At 42.6% G+C, this 21,856-nt stretch overlaps 1 protein-coding gene across 5 annotated transcripts in view; it reads left to right on the top strand.

The window, feature by feature from the left end:
- patj (PATJ crumbs cell polarity complex component) overlaps positions 1–21,856 on the top strand; it is a 392,616-nt gene that overhangs the window by 264,226 nt on the left and 106,534 nt on the right. For all 5 annotated transcript variants that reach the window (XM_078561172.1, XM_078561175.1, XM_078561174.1 and 2 more), the window contains one exon: positions 21,408–21,506. In XM_078561172.1, the coding sequence (XP_078417298.1) occupies positions 21,408–21,506 (99 nt within the window). The remainder of the gene's footprint in view (positions 1–21,407; positions 21,507–21,856) is intronic.

Below are 21,856 nucleotides of genomic sequence, written 5' to 3'. Positions count from 1 at the left end.
GGGAAATCCTGAGAAATTCTTTGCCAACGCCTAAGATAATTCCAGGAGACCACAGTAACCATCATGCATGTCACCCAACATCTCTCCTACTATTTATCTGCAGCAATATCAGGTTCCTCCAGGAAATTATCCGTTTGCTTTTGAATGTTTGAAGCAAACCTGCATGAATCAGCAAATTATTTCATAAATTCCTGGTCCTCCCTAAACTGTCTAACATAAAGAGCGTATCCATATGGTATTATGATCTTGGTAAGGACCAGTAAAGTGTTTGTTTATTTCTTTTTTAAATCCAAAAACCCAAGTAGTTACTAAAAGAATGAAGCAACAAGGTTCACTGTTTAATCAAAACAATTTTACTACACGCGAATCAAAGAACATGAATACTAATTACTACACTCTGTCTTAAATAGTCAGTTATGTTAAAGATATTAAAAGTACAATGAAACAGTTACTTATACCTTACGCTGAACTTCCTAGCTCAACTTTCCTTCTACACCCATTTGACTTACACCCCAATAAACTTCAGTCAGATACGTATCCGAAATTGGAAGATTAATCTGAGGTCTGAGTCCAGCTTCGAAGATTCGTATGAAGGTTGAGATTTCTTGGGCCTTCCGCTTACTTCGGGCAATATTTCACTTCAAAACTCCTCCAACTTCCCCACAGTTGTAGACTCCCAGCTCAATACAGACATTGTTAATGCCTTAAGTGTGGCCACCTCAGGTCAAAGCTCCCCTGGCTATAGTATTTTTTAACTCTGGAGTCTTGCATCTAAACTCACTCTCTCTCTCTCTCTCCTCAGCTTGGCTATACAGAGAAGCACAACTCACTGTTAGGAGTCCTTCAGTTAATAAGAGTTTTGAACTCTTTTAGCCAGCACATGGAATTTCAAATAAACTCTGCTGGAAAGAGAAGTTCCCTGTTCTGCAGCAAGGTTGTTCTAAACTCAAAAAACCTGCTTGAAACAGAACCACACACACACAATCTAGTCACCCCTTTAAATACCTTCTAGTTCACCCTTTGCTATTCTATAATTTATTTTCCAGGCAACTTGGTCACACAATCTTTCAGTGGAAACCAGGTGCTTTACCAGGAACCTCTTTTCAGAGAAGCCGAACTCTCATAGGGGCAATCACCCCACCATAAAATATGTTTTCTCCCCCAAAAACACATGAGCCATCACAATGGATCAAATCTATTCCTTTTTTTTAAGAGCAGAATGAAATTTCCTTAAATTTCAGGGTGTGCTATATTAAACAACATCATCTTCCTAAACCTATTGTGGTGCCCGAAAGCTCTTAAAGTAGGTATCAATCTAATGGTCCTCTTCTGAAACTTTTCAGCAGTTTCTTCAACTCGAGTAAATAATGGTTAAAACTAGTTCCCGTAATCAGTATTAATGACCAATGTTTATTTGCTTTAATCTATTTGATCAAATGCAGCTTTTGGACACTTAGTGGCTCTGTCTGAAAGGGAATTACTCCTGTAAACCCTGGATCAAGTGCCATTAGGAATCAAACTGTACAATAAATTAACTTGCCCCAACTGTGTTGATTTTGTTCAAGGTCCAATAGCTCTAGAATTCAGGGCCAACACAAGCATGGATTTTATTTAACAGTACTAGAAATTTAAATGAAGGAAATATTTCTTGATCAAATGTTAGGAAAATATTTGTTTCAAATGATCTCCAGGTCTAGCCAATTGCTAAGCAACTTTGTAGGAGCCAAATACGAATCCATTTCCAGAAAGAGCTTCCTGTTGTTAGCAGTGCAATGTAAAATGAAGGCTACTTCAGGGAAAAAAATTGATTTATGCAGCTTGTGCAGTGTCCTAAGACCACAAACATGATCTCATGTAGGAAGATTCAGAAGGCACAGAATTTCCAGATATGTATTACCACATAATAACATGTATTTCTTTTTTTAAAAAACAGCCATAAAAAGTGCTCAGCAAACTTCTTTCCTTTGTTTATAAATTCAAGCTTCATAATATTAAAGCCTTTGGCATCTTTGGTAAAGTATGGATGCGAATAAGGAACTAGTTGAAAAACACTAATTAAGTACATGCTATCGGGCTGTTGCGTGTTCGAAGAATCTTTGATTGGGGGTCTCCTGCTGTTTTGGAACTATATAATGATCTGGATTGAGATACTTAATATAACGACCAGATCCACATATAAACAAAGCTGTGCAATAGAGCCTAGTTAAGAAGTTAAGAATTAAAGGAGGATCTGGGAAATGTTTGTGAATAAATCGAAATGTGCAAATAAAACCGAGCATGGTCTTAGTAGAAAAAATGGGAAACCTCCTAATGAATAATAGTAACACAACTAGGAGATCAGCTACTATTACAAGGCACTACACTAACTATATCCAGACCTTTCATATTGTTTGGTGCAGGCAGTCAGCATTTCAGAACATAACTTGTACATTCACATTTTAGGACATGGTTTTTAGATCTGCAGTAGCAGATGAAAATCTCTGCCACACTTGAGATACTGCCTTCAGCAATGCTCCAGGCTCCTTTCTTCTGTTGTTCCTGCCCGATTTTGAATGTTGTTGCACACTGTATTTGAAGTTCTCGAGAGATCGGGAGCTTCCTCAATGGTAATCAATTCAGAGGAACAACAAAAAGACATAGGTACCTAAGACCAGCACTGAGAAGGGATCCTAATCATTGGAGGGCAGAGAAAAATGAAGTCTGGCACTGCTGGATAAGGGAAAGCGAAGGAAGTCTGAGAATGGTGCTGGGAAGGAAGAGAAGGGAAAATACAAGGTACCATTGGCATCAGGTAAGGGGGAAATAGAGGGAAATCCAAGAGTAGGGCTGGAGGAAGGGAGGGAAGAGAGGTAAAATAGAATCCAAAGATCAGGGCTGATAGGGTGTGAACTGTAGGTGCCAATGTGAACTTTATGAAGCAGATGAATGACAGCACAATATGATGGAGCTGAAGGCCTGCTTGAACTGATCAGGTTTGTTGGGGAGAGTACCCCTGAACTGAAGTGGTTTAATGAGGGAGAGTATCTGTGAACAAGGCGAAATTAGAGACAGAAGGGTGTCTCAGTTAACTGTTCGTGGAATAAATTTCATAAAAGAATACAATACCTGTGTTTGTTGTAGAATTCAAATTTCTGTAAAATACATCAAGTGGTGAAAACTCTCTTTCCTTGGGAGAAAGGCATGCCCCTGATCCCCTCTGGAGAATAAATGTTATGTCACTTATATCTCCCTTAAGCCTTTTATGTAATAGTCCTTTACCCTCACCAGTATGAATGAAGGAATGTCCAGTACAGTACACCCACAGGTTATGTTACAAATGTAGCCACATCTGTTATTGAGAAATAAAGCGAGGAGCTGGGGCCCATAATATAGGATGCATCTAAGCTCAAAGGGGTAATAGGGAAAGTGAGATAATGCCAATCTTGAGATTTACAAATCTGAGAATTCAAGCAGAAAGGAATGACTAAGGTGTTGCAGGTTGTGAAATTCAGCTTTGTAGCGCCCGGTTTTTCAGGGTCAAGTGAACCTGTAATATAATTTGTGACTGGTAGAGATTGGTGGTAGGTGGATAGTGGGATGTGGTACATTTAGCAGTATCTGAGTCTTGGTGTAGTTGGTGGGATATGGCATTTGAAGATAGATTCACTGACTTTGATCATTTGTGTGAGTTAATTGAACTTCTTGCAGCACTGGATCCAGTTCTTCAGGGCTAATCTCCTGATCCTGACCGCCACAGCAATCTGCTCCCACTGCCTTTGCACAGTTTGTGTGGATAGAGAACAAACACCTCTGCCCCTCTCCACTCCCTGCACCAATTCCTGGAAAACCTTAAAAGCCCACTCTATACCATATTGTGTCATTTTGTGTCTTTCCCTGGTCAAAATCAATTGTAGAATGACTTCTAGGACTTGCTTCAGCCAGAATACACTTCTCCTTTGAGAGGTGCAGGCTGACTTTAAGCAGTACAGAAACAGAGAATGCTGGAAAAACTCAGCAGGTCTGACAGCATCCATGGAGAGAAAGACAGAGTTACCGTTTCGAGTCTGTATGACTCTTCTTCAGAGCTATAGAGAAGTAGAAATGTGGTGAAATATATACTGTTTAAGGGGGGGTGGAAAAGGTGAAGCTGGATAGAAGGCCAACGATAGGTGGAGGTAAAGGAGAGATTGCGAAAAATGTCATAAACAAAAGGTCAAAGGGTTGTTAATAGTGGTGGTACTGGCTAAAGGAGGTGCCAATGGTGACATTAACAGTGGAAAGCTGAATGTGATAATGGCAGGACCAGGGTAAGCACTCTGGAAAGTGACAGATGGCCCTAGTTGCGGTGGGGTGGGGGGAGCGGGTGGTGGTGGAAAAAATGTTCGAAAAAGCTAAAAGCTGGGGATAAAACAATTAATAAAAATGGAAATAAATTTTTAAAATAATAATAATGAAAATAAATAGGGGAAAAATAAAAAATAAAAATGAATATAGAAAAAGGGGGGGATCAAAAAGGGGTGGGGATGGAGGAGAGAGTTCATGGGCTGAAGTTCTTGAACTCAATGTTCAGCCCAGAAGGCTGTAAAGCGTTTAACCGGAAGATGAGGTGCTGTTCTTCCAGTTTGCGTTGAGCTTCACTGGAACATTGCAGCAGGCCAAGGACGGACATGTGGGCATGAGAGCAGGGTGGTGTGCTGAAATGGCAAGCGACAGGGAGGTCTGGGTCATGCTTGTGGACAGACCGAAGGTGTTCCGCAAAACAGTCACCCAGTCTGTGTTTGGTCTTTCCAATGTAGAGGAGACCATTTAAGCAGTACAGGCTAGCTTTAAGTGGTGCTAATGTTCACAAACTTGCACCTCCCACTGAGGCATGCACCACTCTCAACAATGCATTTAGCATTGGCTGCATGCAGCTATCATGCAAATCAACAGGCAGCACAAAGTTTGCATGCTGGTTGCATCAGAAACAAAGGGCGTGAGATAATTATGCATTGCAATATTCGCGCCTGCGTTCAAACCCTGTCCAAATTCACAACCAGAGTTTCTAAAGCTTGGGATAAATAATGATCTCTTCAGCGGTACAATCAAATTTCCAGCTGCAGACTGTTTTAAAAAATCATTTAAATGTCTGGCTGTGATTGCTTATCACTTGATATTAATGTTCCATTAAAACAGAAAAATTATTGAATATCATTTGACAGGTTAACTATATGAAGATTTTGCAGCTCATCCGTAATTCATTTTGTTTCTGAGGGTGAAATGAGATTTTGTTTAAACCTTATGATCAAATTTGATTATGCAATAACAAAAATGTAATCAAATGCACTCTGGATTTATTCTTGCTTTTCTGACAGGTTATCATCACTCAAATTAAATGAATGTAAGCTAGTAAAAGAGAGCTGTAATGATGAGTTCTCCATTTTAGAATCAATTCTGCTATTATTTTGTGTCTGATCAGCCTCTCGGCAGAATATTTCGCTCATTGGGCGGGTAAGCGCCCAACCCGAGCGAGCGTAAAATGACGCGCGATGATGTCGGGGAGCGTCCTGACGTCATCATGCACTGGTGCGATATTTTGGTCAGCGGGCGCACGCAGGAACTGGCAGCGTGCCCGCTGAAAATTAAGCGGCCTATTAAGGCTATTAAAGTCATAATTAAAAGAAGTATTTCGTTGCCTGGCCAACCGTAAAGTTGGCCGGCAGACGAATCGGCCAGGCGGCCTTTGGATGTTTTGCGAAACCTCATCCACCCTATTATAACCATCAATAACTGATTGATATTGGATCTGAAATACCATATTTAAGCAATGCATGCAGATGTAAATACCAGTATTGCACATGAGCAATTTCCTAAGAATAATTCAACAAACTGTTTGTTTATGTCAAGTTGCAGAGACAGGGGTCAGGATCCACGGGTGGGATGAGGTATCGATCAGTGATTTAAAAAAAAAAAAAATTTTTAATTTCAAGCTAATTTCTAACATGTCCCTGGACATGTTTTTAACATTTTAAAATCCTTTATGTTTTATTTTTAAGAAATCTTCAGCTCCCTGAGGCAGTTCTGTGCCAGGCACATGCACGAGCTTTCGCACTCACCCTCCTCCCCTCCCCACCCTGGCAGCGCTGCAGCGCATGATTCACGCTGGCTGGCTGTGAAATCGCGGTTGGGGCCCGATCGCGGGTGGCGGTCTGTTTCCCAGTTGCTCCCGTTCGCCCCCACTGAGCCCGCTGGACAACGGGAAAGTCCTGGCCTCTGTCTCTGAATCTTGACATAAAAATTTTGTTGCATTATCTTCAGGAATTTGTTCATATGCCAATACTGGTATTTACATCTGCATGCATTGCTTAAATATGGTATTTCAGATCCTATATCAATCAGTTATCGATGACTTTAATAGGGTGCAATGACTATATATCAGGAGTAATCATTGTTCTGTTCACAGATACTTAAGGCTCTTGTGAACCCCTGAATTTCCCAACGTTCAAAGTAATGAACGATCTGCATTCTCGATGCACTTCACCTAAGCCGCCTGCAGTCAATCCCTTGTAATTTCACTGTTCTATGCTGAGTTTCAATTTCCAGCCAGGTGCCAGGTTGCTACTGCCTATTTATGAGTTAGTACTTAAAAAAAGGCATATGCAATTGTGTTCTTCAGGATATGTGAAAGCAATCCTTAAGCAGGTCACAACTTACGTTTGTAACCTTCAACTAAAATCTGTTCTGAATCATTTATTGTATTTAGTTCTTGTCCTTAAAAGACCTATATTTGAATTGTTTGATAGACCCGTTAGCAACACCTGTGATATCAATGGATGACACAAGTTGTCTTGTGTTCATTTTTTTTTCCTGATGTTTTGTGGGGTGACGGGAAGCAGTGAGGACGTTGGGAGAGGGAAGCGGCGAGCAGGAGGGATCAGAAGAGGGAAATGGTGAGTGGCAGGGAATGAGAGGGTCGGGAGAGCAAAGCGGCAAGTGGCAGGGAGTGAGGGTTCAGGAGAGGGAAGTGGCGAGTGGCAGGGAGTGAAGGGGCCAGAAGAGGGAAGCGGCAAGTGGCAGGGAGCGAGGCTTCGTGAGAGGGAAGTGGTGAATGGCAGGGAGTTGTGGGGGTGTTGGGAGAGCCAAGTGGTGAGTGGCAGGGAGTAAGGGTGTTGGGAGAGCCAAATGGCGAGTAACAGAGAGTGAGGATGTTGGGAGAGCCAAATGGCGAGTGGCAGAGAGTGAGGGTGTTGGGAGAGCCGAGTGACAGAGAGTGAGGGGGCCGGGAGAGGGAAGCGGAGAGTGGCAGGGAGTGAGGGTGTCAGGAGAGGGAGGTGGTGAGTGGCAGGGAGTGAGGGTTTGGGAGAGGGAAGTGGCTAGTGGCAGGCTGTGAGGAGGTTTGGAAAGGCAAGCAGTGAGTAAAAGGGGGTGAGAGGGCCAGGAGTGGGAAGTGGCAACCAGGAGGAAGCAAGGGATCAGGAGAGGGAAGTGGTGAGTGGCAGAGAGTGAGGATGTCAGGAAAGGGAAGTGGCAGTCAGAAGGGAGCGAGGGATCAGGAGAGGGAAGTGGTGGGCGGCAGGGATTGAGGGGGTCAGGAGAGGGAAGAGGCGAATGGCAGGCAGTGAGGTAAATGGCTGGAGGGAGTCAAGGGCATCAGGAGAGGGGTGTCAAGTGGGAGAGAATGAGAGGTGCAGTGATCAGGTGGGAAGCGGTGAGCTGGAGGCAGGAAGAGTGATTTTCATGTTGCACATTTCTGTTTAACATGCTATTTTTTAGGAACGCATTAAGAGCACTAAAGAAGAGACAACTGTTCTCCTTTCCTTCCGAAAACCAGAAGTGGAAGGATACTCTCGTGTAGAAGCCAAATGTATCACTTTTGTCATTGATATGAAAGAACCATAATATTTCTTGGTTCAGGCATTATTATTCAGAATTACATCAGATTTATTAAATATCCATATCGCTACTGGAATCCCCAATTAAAATAAATGGCTGGATTTTACCAGCCCTATCAAGAAATAGGGCTGGTAAAGTGAGGGTTGGTAAAATGGAGGCAAAAGGTGTCAGGCTAGGACCTCGACATCTTCTTACCACCACAGAATATTGCTAGTGGTAGGAAACTTAGCAGAACAGCTGCCTGTGGGCGGCCAATTGTGGCGTTTAATTGCTCAATGAAGGGCCACCTCCTGACCCTACTGGCATTTTACCAACGTCGGGAGGGGCTGTCAATCTGATGGCTTCCCAGCAGGTTCCCGGGATGGAGCCTCCTTTATGGTCCAGGGAGAGGCTTGCTTGGGGGCAACAGCCACCCCTGCGGCTATGAACGTGCTCCCCCGACCTTCCGATCACTGGGGCCTGCCTGCCTGGCCCTGGCATTGTTAACAAACAAACTGACCTGCCTTTGAGAGCCCTCTCCTTCATTCTGCAACTTCAACAGTGGCCACCTTCATTGCCACTGCCAGCCCTCAGTTTGGGCCAGCAGCTCTGGTCCCTGAGGCGAGACTTCTTACCTTCCCAAAAAATTCAGTTCAATGTCAACATCGCAAACTATTAAGATGCTTTCCCCCTTTATTTTTGGAAATATGGGGCAAGATTTTTCGCTGAGCGGGTGAGCGTGCGCCCGACCCACTTGAACTTGGAATGACGCACGATGACATCGGGCAAGCATCCCGACATCATTGCACACTCGCTTGATATTTCGGTCGGCAGGCGCACACAGGAGTTGGCAGCACACCCACCAACAATTAAAACGCCTATTAAGGCCATTAAAAATGTAATTGAAATAAATTTTCCGCTGCCCATCCAACCTTACGGTTGGTGGACAGGCAAAAAGGCCAAGCGGCCTTTGCATTTTTGCGAAACCTCATCCTCAGGCAGGATGAGGTTTCGTTCTGTCATTAAAAAAACTCTTTTAAATTTCATCCTAATTTCTAACATGTCCCTGCTCATGTCACAGAGTCACATGAGGGGACATGTTTTTTAACATTTCAAAAATCTTTACTTTTAACTTTCAAAACTCTTCATCTCCCCGAGGCAGCTCTGTGCCTCAGGGAGCTTTTCCAGCGCGCACCAGCGCACGTGTGCGAACTTGCACTCTCGCCCTCCTCCCCCTCCCACACAGGCAGCATTGTCCGACCAGTCCGACCCCGATCGCGGGCAGCAGTTGGCATCCCGACCGCTCCCGCCCACCCCCGCCAAGCCCGCCCAATGAGGGGAAAATCCTGGCCATGATTTTTCAACTTTCATCTGACTAAAAGCTTTGCAGTTTGAATTGAGACAGAGCAAATCGCTTAAAATGCAAGGCCACATTTCAAGATGGAGGTGATTTCAAAAAACCACCCTCAGGGGAGTGTGAAGAGAGAGACATTTCCTAAAACCAAAACTCGAAACTGTCTAAGAAAGAGACATTAAAAATGCAAAGTACTGGATATTGAAACAATGGCTGCCACAGACAGACCCGCCTAAAACCTTTTGGAAATACACAATGAGTGACTTCTTTCAAGGCAGGTGGCCAGCCGCTATAGAGAGATTGCAAGTGACACAGTCGTTGTCAAGAAAGTCTTCAGCAAAAGAGACAAGCTGAGAGCGGCTCATGCTCTCCCTCTCTCTCTTGTGAAATAAGACTGTCGCCCAGTTCAAGAAGCCAACTCTACCAGAAACCTACCAGCGAACCGAGATCTCATAATAACTGCAACACCTTCATCTGACCGCATTCAAGAAACCAGCTGACCTAACTCGGCCGCAACATTTAAAATCTACGCTTCAAGGACAATCAAAGGACACTTAACCGTATATTCTTTTCCCCTTTTCATTGGATTCTAACTCCCCTTATTTCTGGTGTGTGTGTGTGTGTGTGTGTGTGTGTGCGCGCATGCGTGTGTGTGCCCAAATGACTGCATGAGGGCTGAATGTTTGACGTTGCATTTTTATTATTTGTCTCGGGCTTAGTGGTTAATAAATGTGCCCTTTCGTTGATTGAAGAAAAACTTATTTGATTGGCTCCTTATTGCTCACAGCTTAAATAATTAAATACATTGTGATTTGGAAAAGGCATATCCTTGTGAAAAAGAAACTTAAACCTTTGTTGTGACCAACTGAGGAGGTTGAATAGAGGGGAGCCAGTTCACCCCTTCTTACCTGGTCATAACATTTACACATGCACGCAAAGGCTTGTTTAGCATATACTAGCATTGAATCTAAAAGCATTATGTTACCAGTTCTTCTATAGGCCAGCTATACTAAACATTTTACATTGATTAAAAGTGGCTGTGGCTATGTATTGACATTAAAAAATTGTAATATAAATCTGGTATGAAGTTGCACGAATTGAATTTTGATGAGCAGCAAGTAACCACATCAAGGAGTTAACATCAGAACATTTTGGCCTCACAGCAACTGGTACAAAATGAAGTTTAAATCTTTTAATGGTAGTAAAAAGCTAGCTGTCCTATTGGGTTTTAATAACAAAATTTAACTGGTATTTGGATGCTGGTAGGTGGAATTCTTCACATATATGTAATCATACATGAGCAATGTTTTGTTTCACCTGAGCAGTGCGGAGCTGGCAATAGAACTGTTATGCTGACCCCAATCACACTATGCGGACACCGCTCTCCGATACAAACGTGCTAAGACTCGCATTATTTGGACAATTTAGTCTAACTGCAGTCCAAAAAAAAAATCTTTATGGGTGTTTTGAGCACTTGGAGTATATATTGAAAATATTCTCTCTGCACTTTTAGCATACTTATTCAGTAGCTGCAAGATGATGCAAATAATCCAACATAAATGTAAGAAAGACAAGTTATCCAAGATACGTTACTTGCCTTCGAATTGAAGTTTGATTCTTTTTCCTGGAAAATCTAATCTCTGATTTATAGAGAAAGGGACCTGGCAAATAAAAACAGTCAAGCTCTTGCACTATTTGTTAATTACAGAGCAGTGCATCTATATAAACACATTAATTGTACCGTAAATCAGTTGATTCTGTTTATGGGGAGCAGTTTAATTTAGTAGTAATAAAATTTTCAATTACGCAGCTGACATGGCTATAATATTCTAAAACATCTCTCTGCATTACCATCGGTTTGTTGGTTACATTAAATTTCATGATGACTGAAGTAAATACATCATAAATAATCAATTTTTTTTTCTCAGCTGGCATCCTCAGGCTTTTTCAACTAAAATACGAATGAGATTTTTTTTTCGGAAAAGAGCATTCAACCCAATGTAACTGGATCGATCTCACCTCCATCTTATACCACAAACACCTCTTTTTCTAGAAATGTATTTTTATTATACTCCTACTTTTTCCTTGATATAAAATGGTTTCAAATGCATACCAATGAGGGATCATAGTTCAGGTCAGCGATCAACTCCCAGAGGGCTGTAAATGCTCAGTTGTTGAGTAGATGCAAGACAGGGATTGATAGATTTTTGGATACTAAAAGGAATAATAGCCATGGAAATCATGCAGGAAGATGTGAGAGTGGAGGTAAAAGATCAGCCATGATCGTATTGAATGGCAGAGAATGGCAGTCATGATCGTATTGAAGGGCCTAATCCTGCTTTTATTTCGTAAGTTCATATGTTTTTATTTACGAGAGCACCCCCAGGAAGTATTTTTTGCAGCAGTAGCAATTGCAAATTCATTTTGAGGATGCTATGTTTGCTTCTAAAAATAATTTTTTAAAAAACCAGGAATGTGTATCTCGGATGAACCATAAACATGCAACTAGGTTAAGTGAAGTAAAATCCGAAAATGCTGGAAATACTTAGCAGGTCTGGGTGCATCTGTGGAGAGAAAATGTGTTAACGTCTCAGGTCTGTCATCAAAACCTGTGACGAGGAATAGGCTATTCAGCCTTTCAAGCTACTTTCTTTTCTTTGGATGAATTTTCTGTTACATATGCCAAAATTTCAGAAAGCGATTAATATCAGTCACGCCCGACACTTTTGTGGAAGACAACTACAAGGATTATGCATAGAAGTAATAGCAGCAAATTAAAGTTAACCCTGTAACGCAGCAGCTTTAAGCCAGTTTATGAAAGAGGTTAACAACCAAATTAGTCAATTAAGATCCTTTGAATGGATTTTGTAGTAATCAGGATCATCTGCAACCAATATGGTGGGTATGTGGAGTTTAATCAGAGTTTAAGATGGGATATAACATGTTGTATTATCTCTTTCTGGATGAAAACAAAAAAAGTTGAAGGCACGCTTAGAGGTTGAACACAGATTTTAAATGGAGGCTGCTTCTTATTGCTGCTTCATGTGTTGCTCACTGTGCAGACAAATTAACTAAGACTGCTGCTGCATCACGTAACATTGCATCACTTCCTGCGATGACATAACCATTTACATAATCATATATTTAAATTAGTATACTTTACATATTAGCAAGCACACTATCACATCATCCCCTTTTCCTTGAATAGAAACAATCAATGTAGTCTAACATAATGTGTACACGAACAAGCAACCCATATGGAACATAACAATTGGCAACTATAAAACTATTTAACATGGAATATTCAACTCATAAGAATATCTGGATTACTTTTTTTTGAGATGCTGTCTATGCTTCGTAGCCATGAAAGCGTACTGGTCATCAGCTGGCTCTGCCATACTTTATAACCAATGCGTGCGGGTATGATTTTGAATTGTCTGTTCCTTCACTCTGAGGATTGTATTCAGGTTGACCGTGCGTAGTTATCGTGATGTTCGGTGTCTTTTTCGTTGTCCCTTCATCTGTAAAGCATACATGCTTGCGCGTAGGCGATGCTGGTTGGGCACCTCATACATGGCTATCAGAGAATTCCCTAAGGTGAGATTGATTCCTTCACAGTACCCACCATTTGGTATATGAATGTGGTTTTTTACGTACCTTGGACATCACCACTGGGATCCAAGTATGTTCTTGCGGGTGTAGGACTTCTGGCCAATGAATAATGGTGGCAACTCTGCACCTGCATGCACATCATGAATGTTTTTCATTTTATCCTGCCTTTGATGCAGACAGTCTGTGATCCCAAATCGTTTGTTGAGATGATAACTCGGTAATTTGGTTCTCGCTGGTCGACCAAACAGAATTTCAGCTGGAGATGATAATCCGGATCTCAATGGCATTGCAATGAAGATGAACTAACGCAACTTGGATATCTTGTCTGGTTTCAAAACACTTTTTGATCAAGTATTTGACTGTTCTGACCATACGTTCGGCATGGGCCACAATTCACTCATCTTGGAATGATTTTCCATTGTATAGTGGGCTGTTGTTGGATATCATTTCTACTGGGGCAACAAAAAGACTGAAGATAGCGCTAACAGTGCTGGGCACTGCTGCACTTAATGGGCAGAATTTTGCTGTCAGCGAGCAGGGGGTGGGGCCCGCTCACCGATGCATAAAATGATGCGGGATGACGTCAGGGGGAAACAATTAAAGGACCTGCCCGTCCAACCTTAAGGTTGGTGGGCAGGCCAGGAGCCCCGGCGGGCAATAGAAAAAACATGAAAACTCATCCACTGGCGGGATGAGGTTTCATGTAGGGATTTAAACAGTTTAATAAAGTTTTAGTGTAATTTATGAACATGTCCCATCTCATGCGACATTGTCACATAAGGTGGACATGTTAAGGATTTTTTTTCTCTATTTTTAATGATTTTAAAAGTATCAGCGATCTCCTTTAGGCAGCACTTAGCCTCAGGGAGATGTGCGGTCTTCCGTGCGCATGCGCGAAAGAGCGCAATTTCGCTTTTGGGGAAATTCCCCCCCCCCCCCCCACCCGCACAGGAAGCGCATAGTGCCTTAATTGGCCTGCCCACATAAAATGGCGGCGGGGATCGTCTCCCCGCCCACTGGAGATTTGGTCGGGCCCGCCCGGCAGGCAGAAAATTCTGCCCAATGTGTAATACCGGATTTTGAGCAGCAGTCAGTCACGAGCAGATAGTCTTCTCTGTCCACTGTAAACAAATCTGTACCTATCTTGGTCAGTGGTGATGATAGAATATCATGGGGTTAGAGAGATTCTTTCTGTTGCTTAATCTTGTCAAGAACAACATCACCGATTGCTGACAGCCCCCCAGGCTTCTTGGTACAGACTGTTAAGAATTGGAACCCGAGAAGAAACTCCTAATCTATCACCTCTTACCCTATGCATTCAGTATTTTTCACTGTTGTCCTTGAGACTGTTCACCAGGCTGCCATCAGGGCTTTTTTTGGTGCTGGTCTCAGCACTTTCACTTTCCGAAGTGGACTCTGAATAATTCTGTTCAGGTTTTCTAGGTGTGTATGCACCATAATTGCTGCAATCTTCAGCCTGGGTAGGTTCATGGAAGGTGAGCGGTTTCAATACGCAAACCTTCAACTGCCAGTCCTGCTATATCTACTTTGTAGAATGCCTGAGTGAACCATGTTGACTCAAAGTATGTATATATTTGAAAGTGGACTTAGGTAATTCGGGTCTATCCTTTTGAAAAGACATTGGCACACTATCTGTGAAATTATGGTTCCCTTCTCAAGTGTCCTCATTACCTCGAAACAAGAGCAACAAGCTGTGCTACATGCATAATGATAAAGAGTGGAATAGTGCAAGGTATCTTTTTCAATTCTTTCAGTATTGTGCCTGAATTAAAAGCACAGCAACTAGAGCCAACCACAACGCAAGTTTTATCAACAGAAGAATGGAGTGCAAAAGCGAAGCAATTATACTAAACCTCATAAAACACTGAAATAAAAACAGAAAATGCTGGAAAAACTCAGCAAGTCTGGCAGCATCTGTGGAGAGAGGAACAGAGTTAATGTTTCGAGTCCGTATGACATGGGGGTGTGGAAGGATGCGGTGGGTGGTGATCATCAGAAGGCTTCCTTGACCTGACGCCTTGAGACTTCATAGAGTCCAGAGTCAATGTTGAGGACTCCCAGGGCACCTCCCTCTCGACTGTATGCTACTGTGCCACCACATCTGGTGGGTCTCTCCTGTCAGTGGGGCAGGATATACCCATGGATGGTGGTGTCTGGGACGTTGTCTGTAGGGTAGGATTCAGTGAGTATAACTATGTCAGGATGTTGCTTGGTTAACGTATGGTGCAGTTTTGTTTTAGCACAAGTGCCCAGATGTTCATAAGGAGGACTTTGTAGGGCCAACAGGGCTGGATTTGCTGCTGTCATTTCCAGTGCCTAGGCCTATGCTGTCCAATGTCATTGCTTTTTATAGATTTCGTAATGGTTTGATACAACTGAGTGGCTTGCTAGGCCATTTCAGAGGGCACTTAAGAGTCAACCATATTACTGTGGGTCTGGAGTCACATGTAGGTCAGAACATGCAAGGACAGCAGATTTCCTTTCCTAGAGGACATTAGTGAACCAGATGGGTTTTTACAACAATCAGAACTATCTTTTTATTCCAGATTTATTAATTGAAATTAAATTCTATCAGCTGCCATGGTGGGATTTGAACCCGTGTCCCCAGAACATTAGCCGGGACCTCTGGATTATTAGTTCATTGACATTCCCACTAAGCCGCCACCTCGACGTCAAAACAAAGGTCAAAATAGTTGTCAGAAGTCACTTGAAAACAAAATACAGTTTTGCTTTTATTAAGCAAATTCTCATGCTTTCATTTTTCCGGAATGATTTTATGGCTCCTGATCTGCCTCTTTATTTTCAATGTAGTGGGAATGTGTGATTCTGGCTTGAGTATTGCTAGTGCAGCACAAACTGACTAAATAAGATGAAGAGGCTCTCTATCAACCTACCTCCCCATCATCTCCCTCAACCCCTCCACAAAATCCTTTAATGTTTTGTTTGTCAGCAGTGGCTCAGTTGGTAGCAGTTTCACCACTGAATTATAAAGTCCCGTGTACTAATCCCACTTCAGAGCTTGAGCACAAAAATCAGCAAGGGAGTACTGCACTGTTGGAGGTGCTGTCTTTCGGATGAGATGTTAAACTCAGACCGCGTCTGCCTGTTGAGGTGGATGCATAAGAGCCCATGGCACTATTTTGAAGAAGAGCAGAGAGGAGTTATCCAAGGTGTCCTGGCCAATGTTTGCCTTCAACCAACATCATGAAAGTAGATTATCTGGTGTTACAATAATGAGGTTTATACGATTGTTATGTTTGTGGACTGTCTTTAATTTAATGTAAAATGAAGGAGGTCATGTGACCTGTTCTGAAGTCTGCCTGACAGCAAACCTGTGTGGTTTGATTGTTAGAGATTAAAGCAGGTCCAGATTGTTTTACTGCGAAGAAATTGCAAGTTGTTTACAATTGGAAGCATTGGCACCAGCCTGTGTGCTTATAGTAGATAGTCCCAGAAAAGTGTTGAGAATGTTGGGTTGTAAACAGTTATGCATTAAACTGTCCATTTACTTCCAAGATAAAAGAGAGTTGAGGTCTCAAGGATAGCATTTCTACCTGGATACAAGGTGCATGTGATTCATGTTGCCATAGAGGTGGGCTTTGAGAGGGGATGGGTCTAAGATATCTCTGAAAACTCTCCAAGTTAGTCAACCAAGGTTCAGGAGAGGGAGAGCAGCTATAGGCAACAAGGTGCTGTGGTTCACCACGCAGAAATGCAGTTGAGAGCTCACTCTCAGAATGGAAAGACTGAAATCATTAGGAGTTAATAAGGGGCTGGAGGATTAGCCTAGCTTGTGGTAGAGGAAGAATCTCCTAGGGAGGGAAACCTTACTGTGAAAGAGAATTCTGAGATTAGAAGTTCCCAGGCTGAGAAAGGAAAAAAATAGAAGTAAACCCTTGGGAGCTAAGAATCACCTTAGACTGGTTCCAGGAAAATTGAATGTCTACTTAAAGGACAGAGAGGAGAGTGCGAGGGGAGGACCCTGGGTCAGGCAGTCAGCAGCATCTAGAGGACAGTGTGAGAGGAGGACCCCGAGCCAGTCAGTCAGCAGCATCTAGAGGAGAGTGTGAGAGGAGGACCCTGAGCCAGGCAGTCAGCCGCACCTAGAGGAGAGTGAGAGAGGAGAACCCTGAGCCAGGCAGTCAGCCGCACCTAGAGGAGAGTGTGAGAGGAGAACCCTGAGCCAGGCAGTCAGCCGCACCTAGAGGAGAGTGAGAGAGGAGGACCCCAAGCCAGGAAGTCAGCAGCACCTAGAGGAGAGCAGAGGAGCTATAAAAACAGCGTGAGAAGTGGCGAGAGTTTGAGAGCAGTGTTGACTGAGGGAGTTCGGTGAGGAAGGAGGAGGTGCTCCTTTCCTTTTCTACCTTTCCTCAAAAAAAAGTGACGGCCTTGGTAAGGGCTGGTGAGTAAATTAGAAAAGTGTAATATTTTTAAACAAGTAGCTATACTTGGATTTAACTGAAAAACGTGAGAAATAAGGCAAATTTAGGGCCAATATAATAAAGTAATATAAATAATCCAAAGTAGAATAAAGTTAAGACATGGCAGTGCAGCTCAGTTGAGTAGAATGCGTGTGCTGTAATATCTGTGAAGTCATGGTCGCTACCGGTGTCCTAGACGACCACATGTGTAGGAAGTGCTGCCAGCTGCAGAACCATGAGCTCCAGGTTTCAGAGCTCGAGCGGTGGCTGAAGTTACAGTGGTGCATTCGCGAGGCTGAGAGCTACATGGATAGCACGTTCAGAGAGGTGGTCACACTGCAGCTTAAGGGCCTGGAGACAGAGAGGGAATGGGTGACCACCAGGCAGTCCAAGAGAAGTAGGCAGGTACTGCAGGAGTCCCCTGGGGTCCTGCTCGCGAACCAGTTTTCTGTTTTGAAAGCTGGTGAGGGCACTGGTTCTTCAGAGGAGTGCAATCAAATCCAAGTTTGTGGCACCATGAGCGGCTTGGCTGTACAGGAGGGGAGGAAGAAGAAGGGAAGAGCAATAGTGATAGGGGATTCATCGGTTAGGTGAACAGACAGGCAGTTCTGTGGACATGGCTCCAGGATGGGATTTTGCCTCCCTGGTGCCAGGGTCAAGGATGTCACAGAGCAGCTGCAGGACATTCTTTGGGGGAGGGTGAACAGCCAGAGGTCGTGGTCCACATTGGTAACAATGACTTAGGTAGGAAGGGGGATGTGATCAGAATTTAGGGAGTTAAGTAGAAAATTAGCAAGCAGGACCTCAAATGTAGTAATCTCTGAATTACTCTCAGTGCTACGTGCCAGTGAGCACAGAAATAGCAGGATAAAGCATATGAATGCATGGCTGGAAAGATGGTGCAGGAGGAAGGGCTTTAGATTCCTGGGACACTGGGTCTGGCTCTGGGGAGATGGAACCTGTACATGCCAGACAGGTTGCACCTGAACAGAGCTGGGACTAAGTTCCTTGCAGGGCATTTTGCTAGTGCTGTTAGGAGGGTTTTAACCTAACTCGGCAAGGGTGTGGGAACCAAGATAAAATATTAGAGAGGAACACTAGGGTTCACAAAATACTGGGAGGGACAGATAGCACTAGTATAGAGAAATAGTAAGTTGATGAAGTCAGGATGAGGGAGAAAATAACAAAATCTAAAACAGGGTAACTATATATGTATGTGAATGCACGGAGTATATTAAATAGTTTGGGGAGTAACAGGCACAGATTGCCACATGGAAATATGGCGATAACAGAGACCTGGCTCAAGGAAGGCCAGAACTGTGTGTTAAATATTCCTGGGTACAAGGCATTCAGAAAAGATAGGAAAGGAGGAGGGGTGGCAGCATTGGTTAAGGAGAGCATTACAGTGCTGGAGAAAGAGGATGTCCCAGAGGGTTCAAGGACAGAATCAATTTTGCTAGAGCTAAGGAACAAAGAGAGTGCAATTACATGACTTGGTGTAGTCTATAGACCGCCAACTAGTGAGAAGGACGTAGAAGAACAAATCTGCAGGGAAATTGCAGAGAGATATAGGCACTATAGAGTAGTTATAATGGGTGACTTTAATTACCTGAATGTAGACTGGGACAGTGGTAGTTTAAAGGGCGGAGAGGGGAAATGTTCCTAGATTGTGTTCAGGAAAAATTCCTACAGCAGTATGTGTCCAATCCAACAAGAAAACTGTTGGACCTGGTTCTTGGAAATGAGGTGGGCCAAATAGATCAAGTGTCAGTGGGGGAGCATGTAGGAGACAGTGATAATTTTATTATACATTTTAGGATGATGATAGAAAAGGACGATAGGCAATCCAGAGTAGGAATAATTAACTGGACGAGAGCCGACTTCGATGGGGCAAGAACAGAGCTGGGCCATATAGATTGGAATGAAAGATTGGTAGGAAAAACTGTAGCTGAACATTGGGCTACCTTCAAAAAAGAATTGGTTTGGGCACAGTCAAGGTATGTTCCATCGAAAGGGAAAGGTAGGGCAATCAAATCCAGAGCTCTCTGAATGAGAAAGGAGATAGAAATTAACATAAAGAAGAAAAAGTATGCTTATGACAGGTGTCAGGTAGAAAATACAATTGAGAACCAAGAGGAATACAGAAGGTTCAGAGGGGAGGTGAAAAAGCATATTAGACAAGTGAAGAGGGATTATGAGAAAAGACTGGCAGCCAGCATAAAGGGGAATCCCAAAGTCTCCTAGAGGCATATAAATAGTAAATGGGTGGTAAAAGGAGGAGTAGGACCAATTAGGGACCTTAAAGAGAATTTACACCTCGATGAAGGGGCCATAGCTGAGGTATTAAATGAACTCTTTGCATCCGTCTTTACTAAGAAGGTAGAAGCTACCCAGGTGAGGAAACTCTATGACTAGAAGGGTTCAAAATTAATCAGGAAGAAGTGTTGAATAGACTGCTGGTACTTAAAGTTGCCAAAGCACCGAGACCAGACGAGATGCAGCCAAGGATATTAGAGGAAGTGACAGTAGAAATTGCAGGGGCACTGGCCATAATCTTTCAGTCTTCCCTAGACTCGAGAGGTGCCAGAGGACTGGAGAATTGCCCTTGATCAAAAAAGGTTTTAAGGATAAGCTCAGCAATTACAGACCAGTCCGTTTAACTTCAGTGGTGGGCAAAATTCTAGAAACAATTATTCGGGACTGAATTAGTAGTCACATGGAAAAATATGGGTTGATAATGAAAAGCCAGCATGGATTTCTCAAGGGGAATTAACTTGCTGGAGTTGCCTGGAAGCGTGATGGAGGCAGGTTCAATCGAGGCATTCAAGAGGATATTAGATGATTAAGTGAATAAAAACAATGTGCAGGGGTACAGGGAAAAGGCAAGGCTATGGCACTAGGTCATAATGCTCATTTGGAGAGCCGGTGAAGACACGATGGGCTGAATGGCCTCCTTCTGTGCCGTTAAAATTCAGTGATTTTGTGATTCTGTGACAGTGTAAAGTATATCTGTGAAGTGTGTTTGCAGTTGTGCTAAAAGGAAAAGGGTAATGTTCTGTTTTGTGGTTTAACGTAAGTCACCTACAAAGATAGTATTTAGTCAAGTCATGAAATCTTGTCGTGTCACCCTTCCAGCTATTAACTGGAAGTCTGAATTTCTTTTTGCAAGTTATCCATCTCTACAGAGATTATCACATTGGTGTTTGTGGGAGTTTGCTGTGTATGAATTGGCTGCCACGTTTCCTGCATTACAACAGTGACTACACTTCAAAAGTACTGCATTGGCTAAAGTGCTTTGAGGTATCTGGTGGCTATGAAAAGTGGTATATAAATGCAAGTCTTTCTAAAGCTTGCTGAAGTACACCTGTTGGACTATGGTTACTTTTTCCCTGTCCTTTCTTGGTTAAGTCTCCACACTTTTCTTTCTTCCCCACCAAGTTAAACCGGCACTTAGTCATTCTATATTAGTATTTCAAGGCTCATTCATGTTCAACAAATTGTCTGTTCATCTAAGGAGTCAGGCTTGTACATGTAAATCACACGGTAAATTCTGGAATATTAGTATTTACCCCTGGGGTGCTTTGGCTAAGCATTGTACTGTAACTAAAACTGGTACTGACATATCTTTAACTCATCTTTACTGTAGATTGCAGATTCCTTTTGCCCTCCTCACAATTTGGTTTCCCACTTATCTTTGTGTCACCAGCAGATTTTGCTACTATACGCTCTGTCCCTTCATCCAAGTCATTAATATAGATTCTAAATAGTTGAGGCCCCAGCATTGATCCCTGTAGCACCCCACTAATTGCAATTTGGCAACCTGAAAATGACACTTTGTTCCTGTTAGTTAGGTTGGGACTAATTAGCAATCTGACCCAGGGAATGATGCTGCAATAGTGTAGTCCTTTCTAAGATTGGAACAGGGCAATTAATGAAGCAGACTTTGCTCTTTGAGTGATTGATGCTGACACTGGGTGACTGAAATGGAAGGTGTTCTATTCCTCAACACACACATTCTTCAAATTGATGAGTACAAAGAATAAAAAAAAACACAACTCCATCGTCATCACAGTTTAAAAAAGTGAAATTCTGCTTATTTGGTTTTCCAAGGAACATTGAGAATTTATTTTTCCATATAGTGTTACTGCAATAACCTGTAATGTGTTTAGATTTTAGATACCACAGGAGCATTGTCCTCCCTGGAACAATCATCCTCTCTGTCAGATTTTTCAAATTTCAAGAATGTACAGCATATACTATTAACTAAGGTAAGAAAAGCGATTCAAATAAGTGATTTTCAAATTCCTATTTTAATCAATGTTCTTCTCCTTTGTATGAGATATCCTTGTTGTTCTGAGTTAAAAAGTGTAGAAATAAGCACTAAGGTAATATCTCAATGCAAATTCATCAAAATTGGACCCGTTTTTACATGCTACATTTGGTTTTAATTCACCCAGTTCAGACTTGGATATCAACTCATATCTGTCTAAGTGAAGAGACAGAAATTGTAGTAAATTATATCTGCAAGGCTGCAATGTAAAACGTAATACAATAAGAAATGTGAATGCAGAGCTTAGATTTGAGTTTCTCAAGTCTAGTAAAGATAAATTTCTATTTA

Source organism: Cetorhinus maximus, chromosome 17 (genome assembly GCF_964194155.1).
Source record: "Cetorhinus maximus chromosome 17, sCetMax3.hap1.1, whole genome shotgun sequence".
Taxonomy (NCBI): Eukaryota; Metazoa; Chordata; class Chondrichthyes; order Lamniformes; family Cetorhinidae; genus Cetorhinus; species Cetorhinus maximus.
Note: the sequence above shows the minus strand (reverse complement) of the source record. Positions and strands in the feature narration are given on the sequence as shown.